Source organism: Hemiscyllium ocellatum, chromosome 13 (assembly GCF_020745735.1).
Source record: "Hemiscyllium ocellatum isolate sHemOce1 chromosome 13, sHemOce1.pat.X.cur, whole genome shotgun sequence".
Taxonomy (NCBI): Eukaryota; Metazoa; Chordata; class Chondrichthyes; order Orectolobiformes; family Hemiscylliidae; genus Hemiscyllium; species Hemiscyllium ocellatum.
Genome location: NC_083413.1, coordinates 4,147,781 through 4,172,284, shown reverse-complemented (window position 1 = coordinate 4,172,284; position 24,504 = coordinate 4,147,781). Strand labels below are relative to the sequence as shown.

At 40.7% G+C, this 24,504-nt stretch overlaps 1 protein-coding gene across 1 annotated transcript in view; it reads left to right on the top strand.

Moving 5' to 3' along the window:
• The window catches only part of rasa2 (RAS p21 protein activator 2), a 192,470-nt gene that overhangs the window by 154,143 nt on the left and 13,823 nt on the right, over window positions 1-24,504 (top strand). The window contains exons 15-19 of the mRNA XM_060834481.1: window positions 9,588-9,694; window positions 10,879-10,965; window positions 11,051-11,128; window positions 14,429-14,502; window positions 14,593-14,702. Of these exons, the coding sequence (XP_060690464.1) occupies window positions 9,588-9,694; window positions 10,879-10,965; window positions 11,051-11,128; window positions 14,429-14,502; window positions 14,593-14,702 (456 nt within the window). The remainder of the gene's footprint in view (window positions 1-9,587; window positions 9,695-10,878; window positions 10,966-11,050; window positions 11,129-14,428; window positions 14,503-14,592; window positions 14,703-24,504) is intronic.

Here is a 24,504-nt window from a genome sequence, read left to right as displayed (position 1 = left end):
TTTCACTCTAGCAGGAGTATAATGCCTTTGAACTCTCATTATCATACTTTTGAAATCCTCCTCACTTGTCTATCATTCCTTTAACTGCAGTCCACTCCAGTTAACTACTGAAAGTTTCTGTCTCATACCATTAAAATTTGCTTTACTTAAATTAAGAACTTCAATGAAATGCCTATCCTTTTTTATGACTATAGAATTATGATCACTAATCCCAAAGTATTCCCCTACTAACACTTCAGTCACTTACCCTACCTTCATTCCCAAGATAATGGTAGACAGAGTAGTATTCTCACAATGTCCTCCTACATCTAAGGTTTTTTGTTCTTTTGAGCTGTTAAGTCTTGTAAAGTGAAACCTAATTTCAGCTGAAAATCCAGCTCACACAAGCACTCAATACAGCACATGAATTAGGAGGAGGGGTAGGACATTCAATCCTGTTCCACCACTCATTAAGATGGTAGTTGATCTGATTATTCCACACACCCCCTGTCTCCAACCCCTGATTACCTTTCCCTCTTTGCTTATCAAGAATCATATCTAACCATAAAAATATTCAAAGGCTCTACTTCCACCATGTCTTGTGGAAGAGCATACTGAAGTCTTTTAGTCCTCTGAAAATCTGTTTTACCTCCTCTCATGATCTTGATTGCTTGCACTACAGCAGACTCTATTATTCGATGAGTAATTTTTAATGGCTAGTTGATGCAGACAATTGTGAAATCAGCATGCCTAGTCCCACAAGGTCCCATACTGGCAATACGAGAGGGAAGTTATCCTTGCCGGCTTTGGAATGTACTTTAAGGCAAATTCATTGTATATTGAGTGTAGTGGTCGTGCTGAGCATTTATTTGTGCAAACAGCATCTTGTCTACTTTAATTTCACTCCCCTTTTGCTGGATCCCTAATTACATGCCCAACAGTCATGGTAAATACTACGGTCATAAAGATGGGAACCATTTTGTATATTTCTGTCAGATTACATGAATTGAGCAAGTTGAAACAATTCACGAGAGCACAGGCTTTTGGAGCTGGACTCCAGTAGGTACGTCCACTGCTTTAAGTATCCAAAGATCCCACCTCTAGGTCTTTGCATTTTGAAACATGTATTTTGAAGGGCATCCTACCTGGTTTTTCTACTCACTACAGAGGCAGTAACTAAATTGTGATATGTGATGCTTAACTGCTTTACAAAGAGTTTCAGGACCTATTCCCTGTATCTTTTAAAGTTATCACTTTGTAAGGTTTGAATGCAGCATTACCCTCCCAAGCCTACTACAGCTCCATGTGAGAGAGAGGGCAGTCTGCAGTTGGTTCTTTTCCAAGCACATGACTATACCAGCATTCTCTCGGGGCAGCATGACTACAGTGGAAAGGGAACTCTGACAGGAGAATGAAGCAATACCACAGAAAAGGGTTGTTTTATTCTTTGAGATTAGGCATCACTTCCTGGGCTACCGTTTATTGCTCATTCCTGATTTCAGATGGTACATGTCACTGGTTTGGAAAGCACTGTCTAAGAAACCTTCTTGACCTGCTGCTGTGCATCTTATAAATGGTATCTACTGCTGCCACTGTGCACTGGTGATGAATGGAGTGATTGTTGAAGATGGTGGATGAGTGCCAATTAAGTGGGCTGCTTTGTCTAGCAGTTCTTGAGTGTTGTTGGAGATACACTTTTTAAGGCAATTGGCAATTATTTTGTCACATTCCTCACTTGTGCCTTGTAGATTGTGGATAGGTATTGGGAATGAATTAGTCACCATTTGAATTCTGAGAGTCAGAGTCCCGCAGCACGGAGAGAGGCCCTTTGACCCAAACGGGTCCATGCTGATCAAACTTTCCCTCAACGCCTCCCCATTTCCCTGCACTTGGCCCATATCCTTGTGTACCTTTCCTATCCATCTATTTGTACAGATGCTTTTTAAATGTTGTTAATGTACTCCCCTCAAACACTTCCGCTGGCAGCTCATTCCATATGCTTACTACCCTCTGTGCAAAAACCCGTTGCCCCTCAGGTTCTTTTTTATTCTTTCTCTTCTAACCTTAAACTGATACCGCTAGTCCTTGATATCCCAACCCTGAGGAAAAGACTGAGTGCATTCATCCTACTCTTGCCACTCATGATCTTATGCACCTCTAGAAGGTCTCCTACGCTCTAAAGATAGAAGTCCTAGTTTGACCTACCTCTCCCTATACCTCAGACTGCTGAATTCTGGAAACCTTCTGTAAATTTCTTTTGCGCTGTTTGCAGTTTAATAACATGCTTCTTATAGCAAGGTGACCAAAACTGAGCACAATACTCCAAGAATAGCCACACTAACTTCCTGTACAACTTCAACATAACTTCCCAACTTTTATACTCAGGACCCTGACTGGTAAAGGCCTGTGTCCCAAAAATCTTCCCCACTGCCATGTCTACCTGCGATTCCACTTTCAGAGAACTGTGCACCTCAACTCCAAGATCCCTCTATTCCACTGCAGCCCTTAAGGTCCTACTATTCACCATGAAACTCTTACCTTGATCTGTCTTTCCAAAACTGTCCAAACCAGTTCACGATGCTTCTTTACACACATATCTAAATTAAACTCGTCTGCCATTTCTTGGCCCACTTCCCCTGCTGATCAAGGTCCTGCTGCAATTTCTGATCACCTTTCTCACTGTCCACGATACTTCTTATTTGATGTCATCAGCAAACTTACTAATCATGTCTTGTATGTACTCTGGTCTCAAACCGTTCTTATGGCCACTTGCATAGCTGATTCAGGGGTTCGTCAGTGATAATGCCATTAAAAATCAATGGGTTGGATTGTTGGAGATGATCATTGGGCGGCACGGTGGCACAATGGTTAGCACTGCTGCCTCCCAGCACCAGAGACCTGGGTTCAATTCCCGCCTCAGGTGACTGACTGTGCGGAGTTTGCACGTTCTCCCCGTGTCTGCGTGGGTTTCCTCCGGGTGCTCCGGTTTCCTCCCACAGTCACAAAGATGTGCAGGTCAGGTGAATTGGCCATGCTAAATTGCCCGTAGTGTTAGGTAAGGGGCATGGGTATGGGTGGGTTGCGCTTCGGCGGGTCGGTGTGGACTTGTTGGGCCGAAGGGCCTGTTTCCACACTGTAAGTAATCTAATCTAATCTAATCATTCCCTGGGACTGACTGGTGATGCAAAGATTACACGATACTTATCAGCCCAAGCCACAATGTTGTCCAGGTCTTGCTGCACATGGCCACAGACTGCTTCAGTCTTGTAGGTGGTACCAGACATTATGTGGTCATTAGCAAATATCCCCACTTCTGACCTTTTGCAGGAAGGGAGGTCATTGATGAAGCAATTGAAGATGGTTAGGCTGAGGATGCTGTCCAGAGGAACTCCTGCAATGTTTTCCTGATGCAAAACATTATATGACAGAAATAATGTTGAAATTCTATAAAATTAAGTATTGTTGAAAAATAGCACCGTGAACTGGTTTGGATGATTTTACAAGAAAAATATCAATGTAAAAAGAAAATTGCATTTATACTGTATGAAATGAAAGTACTGATTGGTTGACAAGTGGACTCTAATTGATAGTGTAGCCATGGATATTGCTTTGGTTCAATATGGCTGACAATTAACTGCCAAACTTTATTTACATTTTAAAGTGGTCGTGTTGACTTTAATCAGGGCAAAGGCTTGACCAATCAATGAACCAATGAATGAATGCCACCTGTTTTGAGTGGAAGCTGCATATAGTAATGTACAGAACCTCAATTTTGCAAACAGACAAAACAGGTACTTTTGTTTCAATTCAACAAACTGGCAAAATCCAGACTAATCAGAGTCAACCTGCCTGGTTTTAAAATTGGCATTGTTTCTGTCTGTCAGAATCCACTACAAATCAGTCATCACTCTCTTCGCATGTAGTATAAATGTTGTTTTTTCTTCTTCAATTAAGATTATTTCTAATTGTTCTATTGAGTGCATGATTAAAAACTGGGATAAAATGTCATTTAATACCAATATTTCATCACTGCACTTGTCAAGAAGCCAGCTGGAGTCAATGTTTTGTTCATGCATGTTTTAAGCCACTTGATGGCAGTGTAGTCATTTGAAAAACTTCCTAAGTGATCAGTCATTTTTTCTGGTATTTGTAATCTAGAATGGTTCCTTTGTGTTTAGTTGGGCTATGATCCCTTGGTATACACTGCTGTGTAACAGATTGTTCTATGTTAAAAAGATTGGAAATCTGTAGCGCAGTCTAAACTGATTTAAATAAAGCCAGGAACTACAGATGCTGAAGATCTGAAACAAACAGTCATGATTTGGAGATGCCGGTTTTGGACTGGGGTGTACACAATTAAAAATTACACAACACCAGGTTATAGTCCAACAGGTTTAATTAGAAGTACACTAGCTTTCAGAGCGTCGCTCCTTCATCAGGTGATAGTGGAGGGCTCAATTCTAATACACAGAATTTATAGCAAAAATGTACAATGTAATGTAACTGAAATTATACATTGAAAAATTGATTGTCTGTTAAGTCTTTCCTCTGTTTGAATACCATGATAGTTTCACTTCTTTCATGTGTAAGTCGCAAAACCTTTTTTTAAAAGTTGCATTCTTAGGTTAGCTGTTAACAAGGGTGATAGCTCGACAATATGTCAAAGTTGTTAGCCCCCTGTGTTTTCTGTCTATGCCATGATGTTTAGATTGATTCTAATCTAAAAAGTGAGATAATGGTTTTTGAGCTCAGAGTTCTACATGAATGCATGCAGTTTTTGAGCAAAGTACAAATTCACCCCACAAAACAAATGTGTGCATGTGTTCCTTTGTCCGTCTGTCTGTGTGTGTGTGTGTCTGTCTGGATTGGGGGTTGAGTGTGTGAGAAAGTGTGTGTGTGTGTGTGTGTGTGTGTGTGTGTGTGTGTATATATAGTGCAATGGTGATCACCTGTAATGTGACATGAACCCAAGGCCCCAGTTGAAGCCCTCCCTATGGGTACTGAACTTAGCTATCAGCCTCTGCTCGGCCACTTTTCGCTGCTGCCTGTCCCGAAGTCCGCCTTGGAGGATGGTCGTCCGAGGTCGAATGTCCTGGACCACTGAAGTGTTCCCCAACTGGAAGGGAACACTCCTGGCTGTTCCATGTATATGGATGAAGAACTGGTTATCAAAGTTGAAGACGTTGTGATCAAGGAAAAGGAGATGAGTTGTAGGATGGTGTTTGGAGATTGGCAGTTGTTGGTGTTGAGTACTGAGGCTGTTGCCATGATGCCCTCATTGTGGGGGACGCTGGTGTAGAGTGCAGAAATGTCCATTGTGACGAGGACTATTCCCAGTTCATGTAGAACTCTGAGCTCAAAAACTGCATGAATTCATGTAAAACTCCGTTATCTCACTTTTTAGATTAGAATAAATCTAAACATCATGGCATAGACAGAGAACAGGGGCCTAACACCTTCAACATATTGTCTAGCTATCACCATTGTTAACAGCTAGCCTGCGAATGCAACTGTTTTTAAAAAAAAGTTTTGCGATTTACACATGAAAGAAGTGAAACTATCATGGTATTCAAACAGAGGAAAGACTTAACAGACAATCAATTTTTCAATGTACAATTTCAGTTACATCACATTGTAAATTTTTGCTATAAATTCTGTGTTAGGATTGAGCCCTCCACTATCACCTGATGAAGGAGTGACACTCTGAAAGCTAGTGTACTTCTAATTAAACCTGTTGGACTATAACCTGGTGTTGTGTGATTTTTAACTTTGAAACAAACAGAATTTGCTAGAGAAACTCAGGTTCTGCAGCATCTGTGGAGAAAGAAAAAGTTAACATTTCGAATCCAGTGTCCCTTCATTCAGAATCCTGTTCTGAAAGTTTGAGTCCACAAGAAGATCAGCCATGATCTTATTGAATGGGGGAGCAGGCCCAAAGGGCTAGGTGGCCTACTCCTGCTCTTAGTCCTTATGTTAAAGCACCTTGCATAACCTCAGACCAACACAAAGCACTTAAACTGGATGAGTATAGAAATTTGAACCAATTAGTCCCACACGCTTCAAAGTTTGTTATTGTAAATAGAAAAGAATAACAGAATCTGAGCCCTTGTTCCTCCTGTGCGTTTTAACTTTCTTTCCTTGACTTCCCACCAGTAATCCTAATTATATTGAATTTATTGATCCTGTATTGTTCTATGTATTCTCCTTCTGCTAATCATTGGCTGTCAAACAACCAACTATTTTGTAAAATTCTGTATATGGTTTTCAGCATGGAAAGGATGTGGAGAAGTTACAAATTTGTAGCATCTGATTGAAATTAGCAAGCAAATTGCAATCCAGGTTTAATTATAGGATGTAAAGCATGGATTTATTAAGGACAAGTGTGTCTGATTCTGCCAGAGGGCAGAGTTGAGTATGGTAGCCATTACAAAAGAGAGTGTGTGAGAAAAGCCAAAAGGTCTAAAAACCAATAAATCTCCTGGCCCGGATGGGCTATGTCCTAGAGTTCTGAGAGAGGTAGCTGATGAAATAGCGGAGGTGCTGACTGTGATCTTTCAAAAGTTACTGGAACCAGGGAAAGTCCCAGATGATTGGAAAATCACTGCTCTAATCCCCTTGTTCAAGAAAAGATCAAGACAAAAGATGGAAAATCATAGGCCCTTAAGCCTAACCTAGGTTGTAGGTAAAATTCTAGAATCCATCTTTAAGGATTCTCAGAAGTGCTTGGTCAGATTAGAATAAGTCAGCATGGATTTAATAAGGGGAGGTTGTGCCTGACAAACCTGTTAAAATTCTTTGAAGATGTAGTAAGTTAGACCAGGGAAACCCAGTGGATGTTATCTATCTAGACTTCCAAAAGGCCTTTGAGATGGTGCTGAGTAAGGTGAGGGCCCATGTGTTGGAAGTGAGATACTGGCATGGATTGTCTGACAGAAGGCAGAGAATTGGGATAAAAGGTTCTTTTTTGGAATGGCAGCCGGTGACAAGTGGGGTCCCACATGGTTCAGTGTTGGGGCTGCAGCTGTTCACTTTCATTATAAATGATCTGAATGAAGGGACATTCTGGCGAAGTTCGCCGATGATACGAAGTTAGGCGGACAGACAGGTAGTGATGAGGAGGCTGCAGAAAGATCTAGATTAGATTCCCTGCAGTGCGGAAACAGGCCCTTCAGCCCAACAAGTCCACACTGATCCTCCGAAAAGCAACCCACCCAGACCGATTCCTCTACAAGTGCACCTAATGCTACGGGCAATTTAACATGGCCAATTCGCCTGACCTGCGCATCTTTGGACTGTGGGAGGAAACCAGAGTACCCGGAGGAAACCCATGCAGACACTGAGAATATGCAAACTCCACACAGATAGTTGCCCGAGGCTGGAATTGAACTCTGGTCCTGGTGCTGTGAGGCAGTGCTAACCACTGAGCCACCAGTTTAGGAGAGTGGTCCAGGAAATGGCTGATGAAATTCAACGTGAGTAAGTGAGAGGTCTTGTACTTTGGAAAACCCAATACAGGCATGGAGTATTTTTTTAAACTGTGAGAAAATTCATAAAGCCAAAGTACAAAGGGTTCTGGGAGTGCTAGTATAGGATTCTCTAGAGGTTGATTTGCAGGTTGAGTCCATCATTAAGAAAGCAAATCTAATGTTGTCATTTATCTCAAGAGAGTTGGAGTGTAAAAGCAGTGATGTGCTACTGAGACTTTATAAAGCTCTAGTTAGGCCCCATTTAGAATACTGTGTCCAATTTTGGGCCCCACACCTCAGGAAAGACATACCGACACTGGAGCATGTCCAGCAGAGATTCACACAGATGATCCCTGGAATGGTAGGCCTAACATGCAAGAACGGCTGAGGATCCTGGGATTGTATTCAGTAGAGTTTAGAAGGTTGAGGGGAGATCTAATAGAAACTTACAAGATAATGCATGGCTTAGAAAGGGTGAACACTGTGAATTTGTTTCCATTAGGCAGGGTGACTAGGACCCGTGGGCACAGCCTTAAAATTAGAGGGAGTCAACTTAGAAAGGAAATGGGGAGACATTTCTTCAACCAGAGAGTGGGGGGGGGCGGGTGCCTGTGGAATTCATTCCCACGGAGTGCAGTGGAGGCCGGGACTTTGGGTGTCTTCAAGCCAGAGATTGATAAATTCTTGATCTCACAAGGAATTAAGGGCTACAGGGAGAGTGTGGGTAAGTGGAGTTGAAACGCCCATCAACCACAATTAAATGGCAGACTGGTCTCGATGGGTCGAATGGCCTTCCTTTTACACCTATGTCTTGCGGTCTGATGATAAGTTTAACATTTTTACTAACTTAAAAAGTTATGTAAGTTTCAAAGTAAGAAGAGTCCATTCAAAATAGCAGATCAGCTAGTTCTGCATTTTCATCCTATTTCCTCTTGGCATCCTGTACGTTTTGCACATTAATGGACATTCTTTGGAATAATTGCTTCTTTATGAAATCCTTAACAGATGCATATCAAAATAGTGAAGCTCCCTTAATAATACATAAGAATTGTAAGGCTTTAGAGAGTGAGTGAAAGAGATTTGCAAGCCTGAAGTCCATTTTCTCTGGTGCACATACAGAAATTGCTGGAAAAGCTCAGCAAATCAGTGGAGAGGAATCAGAGTTCATGTTTCAGGTCCTGTGATCCTCCTTCAGAACTTGGAGGTAGCTGGGCAACTTGTAGACGTGAATCTTTGGTCAGAAGCCATTGGATCTCAAGAAAGAAAGATGCTGTACTTTATTCAGCCGTAAAATAAAATACTAGAAGCCTAAAGGAAAACCAGTTTATTTCCCTTTTGTTGGTCTCTGTGGCTTTTAGCCTAAAGTCAGAGGTTTTATAAGCTGTGAGCCAGTCACACTGTGCATCCTGTAAGCCAGTGAAAGGAGAAAGACTGAGAGCAACATGGCCTGGCAAGCCAAAAGGATCATCTCGATAAACCGTGTGGACAAGGACTGCTGAACTAATCTTCCCAGCCTTTGCTACTAACCATGACACCAATTTCTTTCTGTCTGTCTTCAAGTCTTGAGGGAGACTTTATAAAGGGATTAGAACGTTAATGAGTAGAATTAAATGTTGGTGGTTCATAATTGTGTACCTTTGCTGGAATCATCTTATTTTATCAAAATTCTTATTCGATGCAGAAATCTTGCCTATACTTTCAACTTAGATCTAAATACAGTAAATTTGGGAATTTTCTATAATTCTATGCAGTCTTTAGCTTTTGTGATTGATTTCTAGCGCTACCCAATTGCGTTGTAACAATCCCAATTGTGAATGTATCTACCACACATTAAATCCCTTTTTACACACTGCCAAACTTGGGCATGGTCCTATCTTTAAAACAAAACTCTGGTTAACATTTTAACTTTGGCATCCTTGTATATATTTTATTCTACCAATCTGTTTATTTTAAGTTCTCAAGATTTGGGTAAGTAGGGTATGTACTCGAGTTCATACTGGGAAAGCAAATCCAGCTGGCGAAAATTACTCCTTTGTGGCCTGATTCACAGAGGTTTAAATAGATTGATGTAGTTTGGAAACCAAAAATAAACTAAACACACGATGCTGGTAATTCTAATTGTTTACTAATCTGTCATTTCAGATGATCCCCATGTGAAGTACTCTGCTGTAAGCAGTTTTGTTTTCCTTCGATTCTTTGCAGTTGCAATGGTCTCCCCTCATAGTTTCCATCTCCGGCCCCATCATCCAGTAAGTGGTGTGATATTTGATGAGAATAATTTTGAACAAAGGAATTGAAAACCCAGAACCTGGCATAATATGAAATAGGCTGACTTGATTTGAATTTAAATTGATAAGGCAAGCATTGATGAAGCTGATTTGTAATGAGGTAAGGGTAGGCACAATCAGCAAGGTGGTACAGTCAGTATCTTATACACAAGAAATGCCTAGCAGACGATGAGAGTTGAGAAACTGAATTTGGAGTCATACATGACAAATGCTAGGTGAAATTGAGGACTGGAGATTAGAGTCGAAAGTGTGGTACTGATGAAGGGCTTTTGCAGAAACATCGATTTTCCTGCTCCTCAGAAGTTGCCTCACCTGCTGTGCTTTTCCAGCACCCCACACTCGACTCATGACAAATGCTGCCTGACTGGAATGCTTACATTATTTACTGTTATTATTCTAGACTTTGACTATGTACATTTTTAATTTGAAGAAAATTGAATTGGGTTTTCAAACCAGGCAACTTGAATTATGTATAAAATGTTCACTAAAATTGTTAAATAGGACAATGAAAGTAGAAAAACAAAGAAATTATTGAAAAATCAGATGTCAGAAAAAATGCCTAATATATCCAGAGCAATCATCCAAGAAGAGTAGTAGATATCAAGAGATTGAAATTGCAGCAATATTCAGAATAGATCAGAAACTATGGTGTGTTGAAATATATATTTGGTGTACCTGTAGATGTAAATATCGTGTCTTGCACTGGAATATCCCCAGTAGAAGGTTAATAAGCCAGTTGACCCAACTTTGATGATGTCATATACAGAAGAACCTCAATTATCCAAATGAGATGGGTGGGAACTATTTTGTTCGGTCAACTGATTGATTGTTCTCACGATATTTTTATGGCACCTTAAGATCTTGTTCAGATAATCCGAAATTTGGATAATTGACGTTCGGAGAACCTAGGTTGTTCTATATGTGGATTTCGCATTTACTTTAAAATACCTATTTGTGGTGATGAAATTGTTTAGACCCTTGTCAATAGAGACCAGGCCTCAATCCTGAAGTGAAAATGTTAGGGTGATGCAAGAAGTTATCTAATATTTATGTTTTAGTCTGATAAAATGATCAGTGAAGTCAAGTTCTCTGTTGAAGTCATTTGTCTCTTCTTTTTACTTACACCTTCTCCTGTTTCATTGTAGGATGCCCAGACATCTCGGGTCTTGACCCTAATTTCCAAAACGATTCAAACCTTGGGAAGCTGGGGCAGTTTATCCAAAAACAAACTGGTCAGAACCATCCCGACAATTTTTCAACAATTAACGTTTAATTGTTTCATATTTGTGTATTAATTTGCTTTATTTTGAATTGCAGTCAAGTTTCAAGGAATCCTATATGTGTGATTTCTTTAAACTATTTCCAGAAGAAAAATGCATCAAGTCAGTTAAAAAGGTGAGCTTGATTTAATGCGGCTATCCTGTTATCAAGTAAATTTCCAAAAGATATTAATGTGTGTTGGAGAGGGATTTTAAAGAGGAGTCTGAGTCCTGTGTTCAGTAGCATAAATCGATCTTTATTCAGAGCTCCTTTCCTGCACGTGTGAGAGAGCCAGAGACTGATCCAAATCTAGTTTTTACATGGGGCCCAGTTGCCCTCTTAATTACAGCTCAGATCAGAGATCAATGACACTCTACCTTTCCCAATAAAGTACAGGTTATTCATGCATATTCTGTTACATTGGTTGCATGCAACATTGATATCAGTACTTGCCACATCCCTTCTGACCTGAAAATGTGTTGCTGGAAATGTGCAGCAGGTCAGGCAGCATCCAAGGAGCAGGAGAATCGACGTTTCGGGCATGAGTCCTTCTTCAGGACCTATGTTTCCCTTCTGACCTATATTTCCAATCCTGTGAATAGATATCAATGAAGGACAACTTCACGATCCACCTTAGATCCTCTGATCATCTCGTAATGTTTGCCAGCCCCCTATTACCAATCCTTGGGCTCCTGTGCTTACTGATCACATTCTAACACCGATTGTTAATGTCCTTTCCTAGACATTTACCAAGCGTGTCCTATACTCGCATATTATGAATGACTTTTTAAATTCAGCCATGCAATTCGTGTCCATTGCTAATCTTTGTACAGATATTAGAAAGGATGTTAATTTCTACTAGTTGTTACATGTAATATCAGCTCTAATATAAAGTTACTTTAAGTTATACTTAGTTAAACCTAATAAAGCTAATAATTTCAGGAGCAGCTTCCCTCTTATCCAGCTTGCGAAAGGGCAGTTGTTTATTCTCCTGAAGTCATAGTGACCCATTGCAAAATTGTTTCTGCCCTCCTTGCTACACTCTTAGTTTCTTGGTACTCTTATGAGGTTATTTTGTTTATACCTTTTTGTTATAATCTCATTGATGAAGAAAAAGATTTCCTGAAGGTGCTTATCAAAATTATTCTCTGCATTTACAGTTAACTGCCTTCAGAAATTTAATTTCCCAATATCTAATAAATTTAAATTCCTATTCTTTTATGAATATGTGCCTCCTATACTATGTAATTATAATTATTTTAAAAGCCTCATCTCAGGTACGTCCAGCTTTCCCTTTCTATTTTGTATAAAAATTGGAAATCTCAAATTAGATGGTTTTCATCAGAACTGCCTTATCAGAGTCTTACTGTCTGCATTGTAGTCCCATCTTATTAAGACTCAGAGGTATTTTGTTGCCTGGCTGTGAAGGCCATAATTTGAGCAATATGAAATGCTACATCAGTTAAAATGTTCTTTGATTATCTGTGTCACTTAAAAAGAAAAACCTTAATTGCCATTTTGTCATACCCAGTCATGGGCAACTCCAACAGTATGATGTCTCTTCAATTAGAGAATTTTAGTAGCTACATTTATTCTATGTGGCATTGTGTTGCCAATATTGTCAACATTCTATTTCCATGGCCCAGATATTCTGATGCCAGATGGTCATTTCTGCAGCAGAACTTGGAGTTCTACATCAAGACTGCGCAGAGTTCCGACACAACCAACTCTTAAGGGAGTTTCCCAGGAAGCTGAAAATTCCAATGGGCAACTCGCCTGCATCTGTAAGAAATGCCCCTTGAAGTTAGATAATGCAGAGCTTGTGACAGTTGCTGTCAAGCTAGTTTTGGGATTTTAAACTCCTGAGGTAATGCAACAGATTTCTTTTCAAAATAAAATTGTGGCTTGGCCTGCAATACTGCTCCTGTTTTAAATTAGAGTGGTGCTGGAAAAGCACAACAGGTCAGGCAGCATCCGAGGAGCAGGAAATTAGACGTTTCGGGCAAAAGCCCTTCGAAACGTTGGTTTTCCTGCTCCTCGGATGCTGCCTGACGTGCTGTGCTTTTCCAGCACCACTCTAATTTAAACTCTGGTTTCTAGCACCTGCAGTCACTTTTGCGTAAGACTGCTCCTGTGCTTAGTGGATTTCTCCCCAGTTTGCTATGACGGACACATTCAGACAGGCCAGACACTGAAAGAATCATTCACGGTAATCTTAAAGAACAGTGTTGTCAAATGAATCTATACCAATAGTAATTAGAATTTCTGGGCCATTATATTGGTATGAGAGATTAATAAAAAATCAGATTGTACTCTACATGGAAAATGTTTCACAACTCTGATCTTGTATTCCTGGGTATTTGGACATAAAAACCAATAAAGTTGCTGGCTTTGCATTCAAAAGGTATGGTAGATGCAGTTATGTCACGGTTTTTTTTTCTGTTTGCTATTTGTTTCATTAATGGGATGTGGACATCACTGGCTTGGCCGGCATTTATTGCCTATCCCTCAATGCTCTGGTGAAGGTGGTGAGGTATCTTTATAAAGCATTGCAGTCTTTGGTATAGTGGACGAGCTGAGTATTAATGACCAATACACCTTACAGGAGAGAAATTAATGTAAACATCTCCTCATCTCCCACAATGTGATTTACTGTTTGGGGAATTTTGGAGCATTTTGTCTTTAGCAAGGCCTTTGAGAAATTGGTGGTGAGCCTTTCTTGAATGTCACTGAGTGCTTGCTGAGTTATTTCATACGGTGGTTGAGAGTTGGAGTGTGGCTTTGGAGTAGCATGTGAACCAGACTGATTAAGGGTGACAAATTTTCTTTCCTAAAATAATAATAGTGAATCTAACAAATTTTTAGGACAATCTGATATTATAATCTTGACATGCGTACATATGACCAAGCAGCAGGAGTAAATCCTCGCGGCTGCTTAACCATAGCTGATCCAATTGCAACTTCCAATCCACTTTCCCACCAACTCTTTATAACCTTTCACCTCTTCAAGAGTTTATGCACTTCTGATGTAAATTTTCAAGAACTCTACTTCCACTGTTTTTCATAATTTCTGATATTTTGTTTAATTTAATAATTGAATTATGATTCCCAGCTGCCCGAGTATAATTTGAACTCTTACATCACCCTCTGACTTGTTAATCCAGGTTTACTGGAGACCAGGATTGCTAATCCATTAATGTAAATAGGATATCCCTTATTCCTATGTGTTCTTAAGCTGTGCAATGAATTTCCAGCTGCACAGTTTGAAAATTGTTCTGAAAAAGTAATATTGAATCTGTAACTTTAACTCTGTTTGTCTCTTCACACGCGTTGCCAGACCTGTTGCATTGATCCAACACTTTGTTTCTATTTCAGATGTCCATTATCTGTAACATTTTATACTTGCGAAAGTTGTAATGTACGTTTTTATTTTAGTTTATAGATGAAATATCATCTGCAGAAAGTAAGGAACCCACTGGTGTAGATGAGCTAATAATCCTCAAAGAAGGGTAAGAATAAAATCATGAAAGCAATTATAATGCTAGATGTCATGGCTATTTGAAACTAGAAAATCAAAAAATATTATTTCTCCTTTGCAGGGAAGTTATTAAAAGAGCTCAGGGAAGAAATCGAATCCGTAAAGTGCATAATTTTAAGAAACGCTGGCTCCGTTTGACCAACAGAGAGATCTCTTATCATAAACAATCAGGTACACTAGTTCAACCTGTTTTCAACATTGGTAACCACAACTGTTCATGTGGAGTGCTAGTCTGAAATTGAATTGATGAATAAAGAGTGCAAGCTTTTATTTTAAACTAAATTCATTGTTAAACATTATTACCCTGGAAGTGAGTTGATTAATGCTCTGGTTTGAATATAGTTTGAAGTATATTTGCAAAATAATTTTACTGTACATTCAAAATGATGGTTTCCTGATCTGGTCTGTACCACCCCAAATGGAATTTGGCGATTAGGAGTTGGATGCTTTGGAACAGTGAAGAGAAATGTACTCTGATAATTATCCAAAGGAGCTCCATGGGCAGAGGTTTGGAGCTATGCTATTTGTGCATGGTATCTTATGTAAAAAGCACACAAGAGTAAAGAAGAAGGAGGCTATCACAGATTGGATGGGTGGAGTGAAACCTCTACTGTTCTGAATTTCATCCACCATCTGGCAGATTTTTAAAAATCACACAACACCAGGTTATAGTCCAACAAGTTTATTTGGAAGCATGAGCTTTCGGAGTGCTGCTCCATCAGGTGGTTGTGGAGTATAAGATCATAAGATACAGAATTTATAGCAAAAGTTTACAATGTAATGTAACTGAAATTATATTGAAAAAGACCTGGATTGTTTAAGTCTCTCATCTTTAAATGACCATGTTGGTTTCAGTTCTTTCATATGTAAATTGCAAAACGTTTTCTTATGTTCTCAAATGAACTTTAACAATTGGTGTCTGTCAGCCCTAATAATGTACTGAAGGTGTGAGCTCCCCTGTAGAAGACCATAAGACATAGGAGTGGAAGTAAGGCCATTCGGCCCACCGAGTCCACTCCACCATTCAATCATGGCTGATGGGCGTTTCAACTCCACTTACCCACATTCTCCCCGTAGCCCTTAATTCCTCAAGACAACAAGAATCTATCAATCTCGGCCTTGAAGACATTTAGCATCCCAGCCTCCATTGCACTCCGTGGCAATGAATTCCACAGGCCCACCACCCTCTCGCTGAAGAAATGTCTCCGCATTTCTGTTCTGAATTGACCCCCTCTAATTCTAAGGCTGTGTCCACGGATCCTAGTCTCCTCGCCTAATGGAAACAATTTCCTAGCGTCCACCCTTTCCAGGCCATGTATTATCTTGTACGTCTCTATTAAGTCTCCCCTTAATCTTCTAAACTCCAATGAAGACAATCCCAGGATCCTCAGCCGTTCTTCATATGTTAGATCTGCCATTCCAGGGATCATCCGTGTGAATCTCCGCTGGACACGTTCCAGTGCCAGTATGTCCTTCCTGAGGTGTGGGGACAAAAACTGGGCACAGTACTCCAAATGGGGCCTAACCAGAGCTTAATAAAGTCTCAGTAGAACATCTCTGCTTTTATATTCCAACCCTCTTGAGATAAGAGACAACATTGCATTCGCTTTCTTAATCACGGACTCAACCTGCATGTTTACCTTTAGAGAATCCTCGACTAGCACTCCCAGATCCCTTTGTACTTTGGCTTTACTAATTTTCTCACCATTTAGAAAGTAGTCTACGCTTTTATTCTTTTTGCCAAAGTGCAAGACCTCGCACTTGCTCGCGTTAAATTTCATCAGCCATTTCCTGGACCACTCTCCCAACCTGTCTAGATCCTTCTGTAGCCTCCCCACTTCCTCAGTACTACCTGCCTGTCCACCTAACTTCGTATCATCGGCAAACTTCGCTAGAATGCCCCCAGTCCCTTCATCCAGATCATTAATATATAATGCAAATAGCTATGGCCCCAACATTGAACCCTGCGGGACACCGCTCGTCACCGGCTGCCATTCTGGAAAAGAACCTTTTATCCCAACTCTCTGCCTTCTGTCAGACAGCCAGTCTTCAATCCATCCCAGCAGCTCACCTCGAACACCATGGGCCCTCACCTTGCTCAGCAGCCTCCCGTGTGGCACCTTATCAAAGGCCTTTTGAAAGTCCAGATAGACCACATCCACTGGGTTTCCCTGGTCTAACCTACTTGTCACCTCTTCAAAGAATTCTAACAGGTTTGTCAGACATAACCTCCCCTTACTAAATCCATGTTGACTTGTTCTAATCAGACTCTGCTCTTCCAAGAAGATATGATACTGTCTGTGCCACAATGTTTAGACTAATTCTAATCTTAAGAAAACAAATTTACAGAATCTTACATGGATTCACGCAGTTTTTGGGCAAAGTAAAATGTAACTCTGCAAGTACAGATTCATGCCACGTGTGTGTGTGTGTGTGTGTGTGTGTGTGTGGGGGGGGGGGGTGGGTGTGTGGGGTGGGGGGCGTTGAGTATCTGTGAGAGTATAAATGGGTATAAGTCTATGAGAGGGTGTGTGTGTGTGTGTGTGTGCGCGTGCGTGCGTGTGTGGGGTGGGGGGCGTTGAGTATCTGTGAGAGTATAAATGGGTATAAGTCTATGAGAGGGTGTGTGTGTGTCAGAGTTTTTAACCTTTGAAGAGAGAATTTATCCTGAATTGAAAGAGAAAGTCTGGAAGAAAGATTTTTTAAAAATAAAAAAACGTGAGCGAGCCCTGGATAAAGAAAATCTGGGGCCAGAGAGAAGCAGGGAGGGATAGAGAAAACCCCAGGACAGCAAGAGAGAGATTGAGGAAACCTGGGATAGAGAACAAGTTGAGAGAAACATTTCTGGTTCGGGAGCATCAGAGATTTAGATACAGAGGCGATTGGGGTATAGAGAGAAAATAGAGAATCTGATATATAGAGAAAGGAGTGAATCTGGATAGAAAGTGATAGAAAAACACAAACACGGCAAAAACTGAGACAGAAGTAAGAGATAGAAAAAAAATAGAGACAAAGGGAGAAACTGGAATAATGAGAGAGTAAGAACCAGTTTATAGAAGAGCCAATGAGGGACAGGGAACCCCAATGTGCTTGCAGATAGAGAAAGCCAACACAGATAGGGACAGAGGAGCAGCCATACTCTGGGACTGCAGCGCACCCACTCTAGGGGCTGAACAAATGTTCATCTCTAGCAGTCAGCAACGGTGAGCTACCATTCTGAGGAAGAGTCGCTCAACCTAAAATGTTAACTCTGATATCTCTCCACAGATACTGCCACACCTGCTGACATTTTTCAGCAATTTCTGTTTTTGTTACTGATGCAGAAGAGAGGGAGTATTAACATCATCCTTAAATCACTGCATCACTGTTGAAATTAGAAGGAAGAGCTCACTCATTTGAGGGTGCTGTGCTGGTATAAAAGAGCTGATCCAATCACTCCACATTCACAAATTTGACCTTTTTTACCAAACTGCTTTGAGCATGTTTACATCCTTCCTTAAATAAGGAGACCGATACTGAACATGATGACTTTTTCCCCAGGTGGGGGAGTCCAGCTCAAGAGGACATAGGTTTAAGGTAAGGGGGGAAACAATTATAAGGAACTTGAGGGGAAACGTTTTCACCCAGAGGGTGGAGCATGTGTGGAATGAGCTGCCAGAGCAAGTGGTGGATGCTAGTACAATTACAACATTTAAAAGGCATCTAATGGGTAAATGAAGAAGAAAGGTGTAGAGAGATATGGGCCAAATGCTGGCAAATGGGACTTGGTAAGAATAGGATGTCTGGTCAATGCAGATAAATTGGATCAAAGGGTCTGTTTCCATGATGTATGAATTTATGAATAATCCATTAGTTGCATCTTTTCAACTTGAAAAAAACTCTTTAATTCTGACTCTGTCTTCTGTGTGTAAACCAATCCTCAATCCATGCTAATATATTACCCAATATAGTAGCTCCTATCTTATGCAGTAGCCTTTTATGTAATACCTTGTTGGGTGTCTTCTGGAAATCTAACCATCTATCTGTTCCCCTTTATCAATTCTGTTCTATCCTTAAAAAAACTCTAGTGCATTTGTCAAACGTGATTTACCTTTCACAAAACCATATGAACTTTGATTGCTTTAAGTTTTCTACATGTTCTGTTATTTCTTCTTTAACAATAGTTTCTGCCATTTTCTCAGTGACTGATGTTATGCTAACTGATTTGTAGTTTCCTTGTTGAACAGGGACTTAACCTAAGTAGTTCTGCAAACCAATAGAATCTTCCTGGAATCCAGTGAGTTCTGGAATATTTCAGCCAGTGCCTCCACTATCTCTGCAGTTGTTTGCATGAGACCGGCAACCTGTCTGTCTTCGGTCCCATTATTTTGTCTAATACTTGGTCTATTGTGATAGAGACTATTATAAAACTTTCCTTTCCGTTAGCACCTTGAGTATCTGACATCTTTTGGCATGTTTATAGTGTCCTCCACCACAAAGATCAATCCAAAGGATTGGTTTAAATTATCTGCCATTTCTTTGTTCCCTATTCTCAATTCCCCGAAGGGCCCTGCTTTCAGTTTAACTTTTTAAAAAATATACCCATAGAATTGTTTAGTTTTATATTTCTTGCCAATTTACTTTCATAATATATTTTCTCCCTTTTTGTGGTCCTGTGCTGGTTCCTATATATAAAAAGAATCCTCTGGCCTGCCACTTGTTTTTGCCATTATGAATGTCTCAGTTTTTAATTGGATACTCTTCTTGACCACCTTTATAACCAAGGTGGATCATCCTCTCATTGAGTCCTTTTGACCAAAATGAATTTTTGCTAAGTGTTCAAAAATGGCTTCTTGAACGTCTGCCATTGCTCTTTTACTGACTTTGCCCTTAGTCTATTCTGTCAGGTACACTTTAGACATCTGTCTGTTTTTGGTTCTTCTGTTTGGTAATTGCTATTAGTTGAGAGCATTGGTTTGAAACCCAAGATATGCACTGTCAAACTGAATTTGAAATTCTACTGTGTTGTAATGACTACTCTCTAGAGGAATTTTAACTATAAGGTCTCTTATTAATCCTGCCTCATTACACATTACTAGATCTAAATACCAATTTCTGGATGCATTATGTGATGTAATTCCCTAGGAAACAAGCCCAAATTTGTCTTGGCCATCTGATATGTCTAATTGATCTGATTAAAATCATCCACGACAATTATAATGCCTTCTTACACGGCTCCATTGTTTCCTGACCCAAATTTGGGCTTGTTTCTTAGGGAATTACATCACACAACGCATCCAGAAATAGGTATTTAGATCTAGTAATGTGTAATGAGGCAGGATTAATAAGAGACCTTATAATTAAAATTCCTCTGGAGAGTAGTCATTACAACACAGTAGAATTTCAAATTCAGTTTGACAGTGCATATCTTGGGTTTCAAACCAATGCTCTCAACTAATAGCAATTACCAAACAGAAGTACCAAAAACAGACAGATGTCTAAAGTGTACCTGACAGAATAGACTAAGGGCAAAGTCAGTAAAGGAGCAATGGCAGACGTTCAAGAAGCCATTTTAGAACATATATATATTTGTCCCGTAGAGAGGAACCTCTTTGGGAAGCTATAGATGCCTCCCACCTGTAGCTTCTTTCCCATGTTGCCTCTTATTTCCATCTAAATTGATTCCGTATCATAATCTATTAAACCTGTCACTACTCACCATTGCATTGATGTCCTCCTTCAATAACAAGGTTACCCCACCTCATTTTAATTTTGCCTATTCTTCCAGAATGATGAATATTAGGAACATTCTTCCCAGTCTTATTCATGATGTAACCATGTCTTCTTAACACCTACCCAGTTATATTTATTTATTTTTATGCTGACAGCTGGCTATCCTTTTACAAATGTATCATGCATTCAGGTAAATAGCCTTGAGCTTAGACTTTCTCCCATTGTTTATTTCTAATTTCTGCTGCACAATGTGTATTTTTCTACCATTTCCTGTCAAATTTTGATTATCATTCACCTCTTCACTGGCCTGTACTTCTGCTGTCTGTTTCCTTTTGACCTTTAAGCTTCACTTCTACTGAAACCCTCACCCCACTATCTATGTACTGATTCAAATGAAGCTTCACCCACTGGAACATCTCTCTTCCTGCAGGACGGATTCCAGCGCTCTGTGAAGTGAAATCCATGTCTCACAGGCCAATTTTTGAGCCATGCATGTATCTCTCTAATATTGGTTACCTAATGTAGTTTGTGCGTGGCTTGGGTAGCAATGGGAGATTATTACCTTTTATCATTCTGGTTTTTAATGTAGCTCTGAGCTGCTGTGATTTCAGCTCTAACAGCACTAGAGAAACTTAAAACCATCCAGGATTAAGCATCCCACTTGATTAACATCCATCATCTTCACTGTCCTCTCTCAGTACCTTTATGCTAACTACAAAATGTGATGTGATAAATCTTTAAGGCTTCTTTCATAACACTTTCAAAGCCTGTGACATCTGCTCCCTAGAAGGACAAAGATCCTAGAAGATCCCTCAGGCCTCCCTCCGACTTCAATGTTATTGGGTCAAAATCCTGGAGCTCCTTTCCTAGCATCACTGTGGTTGGTGGTAGCGAGGACTGAAAGGGAGGGTGAGGGTCTCCCCGATGTAGAGGATCCAGGTGAGACAGAGGTTCACCTGCCTCTCTTCCAATCTAGTTTACTGCATCATGTGCTTCTGATGTGATCTTCTCTACACCGGGGATACTGAACGTAAACTTAGGGAATGGTTCACCAAACATCACAGCCAGGCCCGCAGGGGCCGACCGGACCTCCCACTCACCGCCCATTTCAATTCCCTTCCCACTCCCTTTCCAACATGACCATTTATCGCCTCTTCTATTGCCAGAACAAACCACAGCTCCTATTGGAGGAACAACACCTTATCTACTGCCTGGGCAGCCTACAGCCCAAAGGATTAAACACTGAGTTCTCCTATTTCAAATAACCTCCCTCATCATCCCTGACTCCCTTCCTAGCCCTTCCCCCTCCCTTCAATGGTCATTTTTCTCATTGACCAACCAGGTCATACCCTCTACCTGTCTTCACCTAACCTCATTTCACCACCCTGCCCCTGCCACCCCCTTTATCTGCAGCTCCCCCTACACCAACCCCCAGCCCTAAAGAAGGGTTATATCTGAAACGTCGAGTTCTGCATCTCCTGATGCTGCCGGGCTTGCTGTGTTCTTCCAGCCTCCTAATTTTGAGGTTATGCGCTCTTGTCCTAGTTTCACCCACCAGTAGAAACATCCTGTCTACTTTTGTCTTTTCCCTTCAAAATTTTATATGTTTCTATAAGATCCTATAAATTTCAATGAATATACAATGGACAAAAAAAATTACAGCCCAGGAACAGGCCCTTCAGCCCTCCAAGCCTGAGCCGATTCAAATCTACTGTCTAAACCTACCGCCCAATTCCTAAGCATCTGTATCCCTCTGCTCCCCACCTACTCCTGCATCTGTCCAGACACATCTTAAATGAATCAACTGTGCCTGCCTCTACCATCTCTGCTGGCAACGCGTTCCAGACACCCACCACCCTCTGTGTGAAGTACTTGCCTCGTGTATCCCCCTTAAACTTGTGACCTCTCGTTATTGAATCCTTCACCCTGGGAAAAAACTTGTCTCTATCCATCCTGTCTATACCCTTCATGATTTTGTAGACCTCAATCAGGTCCCCCCTCAATCTCCTTTTTTCTAATGAAAACAAACCTAACCTACTCAACCTCTCTTCATAGCTAGCACCTTCCATACCAGGCAACACCCTCGTAAACCTTCTCTGCACCCTCTCCAAAGCGTCCATGTCCTTTTGGTAATTTGGCGACCAGTCTACCCCATCCATCCATAAAAGCTAACCCCCTCAACTCCAGAATCAACCTAGTGAACCACCTCTGCACCCCCTCCAGAGCCAGTAAATCCTTTCTCAAGTAATTAGACCAAAACTGCATGCAAACACCAGGTGAGGCTTCACCTGCATACTACTTGGATTAGACTAATCTGCAGAGAAATGGTAAACTGGAAGTAACATTAAAGAGGAGAAAAGTACTGTTGAAAGAAATGAGACAAATAAGAAGAATTAGGTGGAGTTACAGTGAGAGGAAATGCATTATGGCCAAAATTGGATGTTGTGCATGTATGAGAGGACACAGACTGTGGTAAATCAAGGTGGTGAGCTGGAGGAGCTCATAGCCACCTGTTAATATGATGCCAGCCTGATCTGAACAGAACTGAAAAAGATACTAAATATTCATGGATACAAGATGTTTGGGAAAAATTGGTAAGGAAAGAAAAGAGATTGGGTGGAGGTATTAAGGAAGTAGAATATTGCTGTTACAACCACAAAGAGAGGGTCCTCTGAATGAAACAAGGACAAAATATATTTAGCTATTACTGAGAGACATTCAGGGTGCGAATATCCTATTTATCTGCATTTTACAGGCCATTTGTGGTGGCACGGTGGCTCACTGGTTAGCACTGCTGCCTCACAGCACCAGGGTCCCAGGTTCAATTCCAACCTCGGGCAACTGTCTGTGTGGAGTTTGCACATTCTCCCCGTGTCTGCATGGGTTTCCTTAGAGTGCTCCGGTTTCCTCCCACAGTCCAAAGATGTGCAGGGCAGGTGAATTGGCCATTCTAAATTGCCCATGGTGTTATGTGCATTAGTCAGGGGGAAATGGGTCTGGGTGGGTTACACTTCAGAGGGTCAGCGTGGACTTGTTGGGCTGAAGGGCCTGTTTCCATACTGTAGGGAATCTAATCTTAAAAGAGATAGTAGAGATACAAAAATAGAGAATGGATGCAGTGAGATCTTCAATGATTCTAATACAGACTAGGATAATAGTATTAAGTGCTGAGAGGGGGAAGAGTTTTTAACATACATTCATAAAAGCATATCTGCTTGTAGTGTTTACAGCCCAATGAGGAGGGAGGCATTGCTGCATCTGGTCCTGGAGGGACATCTGGGGAACAGTGACTATAGTGCCTTATATTTAAGGTTAGCTCTGGAAAACAATGAAGGACTGTTGAGAGTAAAAAATTTTAAGGAAGGTATTAGGTGAGAACAGGTAATAAATGAGAATGAATAGTTGGTAAGTCAAAGAGCTACTTCAAAGAGATACAGTGAAGCACCTTAATTATTCCTCTGTTCATTCATAGAGAGAATGCAGCGCTGGCTAGCAGCATTTATTGCCCCTCTCTAATTGCCAGAGGGCAGTTAAAAATCAACCACGTTGCTGTGGGTCTGCAGTCATATGTAGGATGGCAGTTTCCTTTCTTAAAGGACATTAGTGAAGAAGATGAGTTTTTCCCAAAAATCAACAATAAATTTATGGTCCTTATTAGACCATATTTTCCTTTTAATTTTGAATTCAGATTCCACTATCTGCCATGGCAGGATTCAAACCCAAGTCCCCGGAACGTTATTTGGGGCACTGGATTAACAGTCCAGCGATAATACCATTAGGCCTATCTTCCCTTTATGGCTTTTGGTTAGGGCCTATGTCCAAAGTATTGGACTCTTCAGTGTCATCTAGACTCCAAATGTCAGCTTGCTCTCTCTCCATCAATGCTGCCTGATCTGCTGTGATCTCCAGCGTTTGCTGTTTTCATTACTGATTCCAGCATCTGCAGTAATTAGCTCCTACACAATGTTTATTGCAGAAACCTGGTAGGTGGCATATTTTGTTCTGGACCTAATATCTACTGGTCACATTGATAATTGGGAATGTTAAACATACCTAAGCAATCAGTGGGCTAGTAGGACTTGAGAGACAAATGTGATCCTCTGCACTTGGTCATAACAGAGATATAAGCAAAACATTGTCGGGGAATGTAGGCCTAGCTTGTCGAGCTCTCCTCATAAGGCAATCCACTAATTCCAGATATTAGTCTAGTAAACCATTGCTGAACTGCTTTCATTGCATTAGCATCCTTCCACAGTGACCA